This window comes from Monopterus albus, unplaced genomic scaffold (genome assembly GCF_001952655.1).
Source record: "Monopterus albus unplaced genomic scaffold, M_albus_1.0 scaffold67.1, whole genome shotgun sequence".
NCBI classification, from domain to species: domain Eukaryota; kingdom Metazoa; phylum Chordata; class Actinopteri; order Synbranchiformes; family Synbranchidae; genus Monopterus; species Monopterus albus.
The window spans coordinates 1,114,089-1,118,984 of NW_018127947.1; the positions used below are offsets into that span (position 1 = coordinate 1,114,089).

Here is a 4,896-nt window from a genome sequence, read left to right on the forward strand (position 1 = left end):
TCGTCATCGGTGTGTGAATGGTGTATCATCTCTGTAAAGCGCTTTGGCCAGTGTAACACACTGTGGAAATGCGCTATATAAATACAGTCCATTTACTAATAAGTAACCTGAGGACCACTGTTGTGGGGTGGACAGTCCAGATCCTGAACGTCACCTCGACTTTTCTAATTTTGATAGATTTGCATGAATTTGATTATTCACAAATAATAAAGCTACATGTTTAATTACACACATGGAAATGTGTTTAATCAAAATCAAATTTAAAAATTGGTTATTCCTTCACTGAAAGCACATTAATGAAGACATGGTCAGATACAACCTGCAATGCCTTCACGCACCACAGGGGGGCCACGGACCAATGGCTGAAAACCTCTGTTCTATAGGAAGAGCAAAGTGGGGGTTTGTTTACAGTAAAGAATAATTAGAATTATCCTTCAGATGCGCAACAAGGCTGCAATAAATTTAAAATGTAAAGTAAAAAATCTACAGACATAGATTATTACAATATTTCTGGAGAGTCTGTTATTTAACATTCAAACTGTGTCATGTTTCCATCGTGTGTCTGTCTGTCACAGGCTGATTTGGGTCAGCATGTTCTGCCTGAAAGCTTTGTCTCTGCTCAATCTCTGCTAATAAAATGAATGCTTGTCACCATCATATCATGCAGGTAGAGGCTGAAAAATAACAGCAATGTGAATGGTTCAAAATGTGGAGCGCAGCAGGGCTGGAACAGCAGCTTGCCCAATGACAGTTTTCCTCTTTGCTTTCACAACATGCTCACATCACTGGAGGACAACACCGGTTTTAGAGGCATCACTGTGCTTGCTGCTGCTTCTTTTAGGAATTCGCAGAGAGAGAGAGAGAAGCAGCTGCAGGTTGACTAGCAGAGCTAATGCTTCCACCTGCATAAACATGCAAAACCAGTCAAGCCTGACTTTAAAGCAGAAGTGTCAGTGATGCAAAACACTCATTGTGGTTCTGAAGCTGATTCCTTCAAGTGATGCTCCTGGGCTTTGCCAATAGCATGCTCACAGCATTCTTAGCATTTCTGTGGTGTCCTTTTCAGGCTCAGAGGAACCAACACTAAATCCATATTTACTACAAGCATTGAGAAATGTTCCACTGCTAGCCTTGACTTCTGTATGGAGCAGTTTCCTTCTTTCAAGGAAAGCCTCTTTGATCTGGATACATATACGCTGCAGTCTTACCTCATCGTGAAGTATAGCCTTGCACATGGAGTAGTTCCCCTTCAGAGCCCATGTCCCATTGGCAAGACATTTCCTATAAACATTATCTGCACAGAGAGCAAGAAGAAACAAACAGAAGGCTGTTAGTATTAAAAGGTGAAGTGACCCATTTTGATTTTTCTCACATTTTCTTCATTTCTCAGAGGTTGAGGAAAAGCATGGGAATACACAGTATGCGAATTTCTGCTTGATCCATTGTGGCACTGTGACCTTTTCTGCTTTTGAGACTAATGGGGAGAGATATCATTAGCAGAAGCCTTACAAGCTGTGATTTTTCACACTTCTGCTGTCAGGATGGTCTACTACCTTCCGTCTAAGCTTTGTTATTATCATTACATTTACACCGTGAATCACGTGCGTTCAACCTGCACTTCTCCAGCATGTTACACTTAAACTACTGACCCACATTATCCTGGTACAGGCTGATGTGGGAAAGCTGGGAGCAGGTCAGCGTGTTCTTCACATAAATGGGCGATTACTGACAATTTTACTGTGAGCAGACATTATTAAATCAAAAGGAAAACTTAGACTGGAGCCAAGAGACAGTGAACCAGTATAAATATGTTTATATTCTAATAAAAAAAACTGTTTCTGGACATTGCTGGATAATGCAACCGGGTGGGGGTGGGGGCATGAAGTCTTTGACAAATGATGAGTAAATTTACATCTTTCCATGCAGGCCCACTGTATCAAAGCACACATTTCTTGCCACATTTACCGGACAGAAATGAAATAATCTGCAACACATTTCACATTTGTCACTTCACATTTACTATTTCTTAAGATGAAGGAAATGAAAGTTGTCCAATAGACCACTGCGGAAAAGAAATACTCCAAATGAGGCAATTTACAGTTGAAATGGGGGAAGATTATTTTTACATCAGCAGTTGTCAGGGCGACTGGTGGATGTTTGCTGAAAAATGAAAAGTTCAAGGCTAAAGTTTGAGATTCAGTTCATTTAATAAGCACTGTTAAAATTGAGTTAGTTCTGGCATCTGCCATGTAATACTGTTAGGAGGTGAAGTGACTGCTGTATCAGGCACCAGAACTTCTACAGCATAAAGAAATTCAGCAGAAGTTGGGAGATTATTTGTTCTTCAGGTCAGACCTTCAGTCAGTGTACGATCGGCAGTGAACGCACGTACGCGTGAGTCAGCCAGAAAACCGCTCGTCCCATAACAAAACATTTTTCACTGAATTAGACAGGTCTGACCTATGAGTCGAGTCGGGGCATCTCCACAGGTTGCTGAACGCCTTTTCTAGTCACAGTCGACTCCTTTTGAGAAAGTGAAGTTTGGTTTTCTCTGTAAGAGGAAACCGTCAAAGTGGAGTGCATGTTTGTGTCTGGTTGAGAGGCCGTTTCAGTTTTGTTCTTGGGTTACATTAACCATATGTTTAGCCCAATAGTAACAATCAACAGGGTCTCCCCTACAGGTAGCCTGGACTTCTAAATCTCTTACTGATGGCTGTCTACTCAGAGCTTGGTAGGTGAGGTTAAAGGGTGCAGTGTGTAAGATCCAGAGCAATTTATTAGCAGAAATGGACTAGTATGCATAATTATGTTTTCATTAGTGTAATCACCAGAAAAGAAGAATCGTTGCCTTTTCTTTACATTAGAATGAGCCTTATATCTACATAAGAGCGGGTCCCCTATTATGGAGGCCACCCTGTTGAGCCGCCGTGTTTTTTACAGCTGCCCAGAATGGACAAACTGTTTTCATACTGAAGTAGCAGCTTGGATTTGGAGATGCTTGGAAGACGAAGAAGTAATGCTAACAACAAGAAAAGTTTAAGAGATACAGTTTGAAGAAGCGGAGGATAGGATCATAGTTCTACTTTAACACAAGACAAAGGAAGACAGCATGAATCTCCACTGTCAAAGAAGAAACGGGATAGGCAATGGCACAAGACAAGGATAAACACTGGTGTGGCCTTTCCCAGACACATGACGACATTTCAGAATGTTCTGGTTTTTCATTAGCACACAACTGATATTTCAAATGTGTCCACTGTAGAGCTAAGCTCTGTTCTGGGATCTAACATGGAGGCAGACAACCAAAATGTATGTGTTAATAATGACACATTTTGTGAGGGGGAGAGGTAAAATGGGATTGGGCTGCCTGAAGGCAATAATGTGCAATAAGCTGAGTAAAAATAGCATGTTGACAGTGTAAAGGGGCTGTCATCCCCAATCAAGGTTGCCTGAGATGTGATACTCCCTAAACCCCAAGCACAATATCCTAGAGAGCTTAAAAGTCTGTGCATGAACAAGGTGCTTCTGTATGGGACTGAGCCTGTGGCATGATTCAGTGTAGTTTTCATTCTGATTTGAGTCCATATGAATAAGTATTTAATCCATATTGGATTCCAATTCCTCTATATCCTCTGAGAATATGATTTTATCAGAATGTACATGCAATGTAAAAATATACAATTTCACAAAACTCCCATAATTCTCTCCTCTTTTTCAAATCACATGTACATGACACTGTCTGATGAGATGACTCTCCCCAGGGTCTGTGGTGTTAGAAATTAATAAATCAGTCAGATAATTATTAGACTTTAATGTGTTATTAATGCAGTTTAGTAAGATTCAAAGTCTGCTCATGTGTACTCAGCTTCAAGGTTAGAAGATAATGTTGACTCTGAGAAGGGTACCTTGACACCAGTTATTTTTGTATTAATCTTGTGTAAGAATTATGTCTGAAAGAATGTTTTAGTTACACATCATGCATACAACATACACACACACACATGGAATTCTTCATTTTGTTATGACTTCTGCTCGATGCATGCGGAGCATATGATATAAGATAAAATAAATCAGCACTAAAATGAAACAAGTCGGACTCCATCTTCATTCAGATCTGTTCAATAAAAGAACTGGGGTTTAACGGTGGTCAAAAATAATTTGAATTTATTATAGTCAAGTTTATTTATAAAGGGAATAAAAATAAGCTTTAAGTTGACATTTAAAAAGAGAGATGATGCCCTCCGAATACGCAGAAGAAGGTTATTCCACAAAGTAGGGGCAGACTTTTCTAGATTTTAGACAGACCTTCAGGACCACTAGAAGCATCTGATCCTAAAACTTTAGCATCCTAGTGAGAGGGAGCAGAACCATTTAAGGTTCTATAGATTAGAAGAAGTGTAAATCAGGAGCCAGACTGAGAGCCAGTGGAAGGAGGTCAGAGTAGGTGTAATGTGCTCATGCTTGCGAATACCTGTCAGTAAAAGGGCTGCGGCATTTTGGACAGACTGTAGATGATCTAAGGATAATAGAACCATGCTCACAATATTCAATACAACTAGAAATATAAGCAGTAAAGTCACATTATTTAGAGAGTGTACATTTACAAACCAACATGTGGCGCAACTTTTAAAGAGAGGGTTCACAGACCAGATGTGTGAAGCAGGCAAAGCAACAAAAAGAGACGCATCACAGTCGAGGTCTCCATACAGAGACAAAACGAAGCAGTTCAACCCTGAAATAAATTCTTTCTTCCACCAAACCACAGAGTGATTTATGGTTGTTAAAGGGCTTCACAACAAACCGACAGTACAGACCGTAACAGTGTGTAGCAAAGGGTGAATGTGTTTATGTAACAGATGGAGTCAGTAGCCTGGTGATAATCCTCTTTGTGTTGTA

At 40.2% G+C, this 4,896-nt stretch overlaps 1 protein-coding gene across 3 annotated transcripts in view; it reads right to left on the reverse strand.

Annotated features, from left to right (window-relative positions):
* Positions 1 to 4,896, reverse strand: part of LOC109962773 (corticotropin-releasing factor receptor 1-like) — a 60,118-nt gene that overhangs the window by 33,500 nt on the left and 21,722 nt on the right. For all 3 annotated transcript variants that reach the window (XM_020604774.1, XM_020604773.1, XM_020604775.1), the window contains one exon: positions 1,209 to 1,294. In XM_020604774.1, coding sequence (XP_020460430.1) covers positions 1,209 to 1,294 — 86 coding nt within the window. The remainder of the gene's footprint in view (positions 1 to 1,208; positions 1,295 to 4,896) is intronic.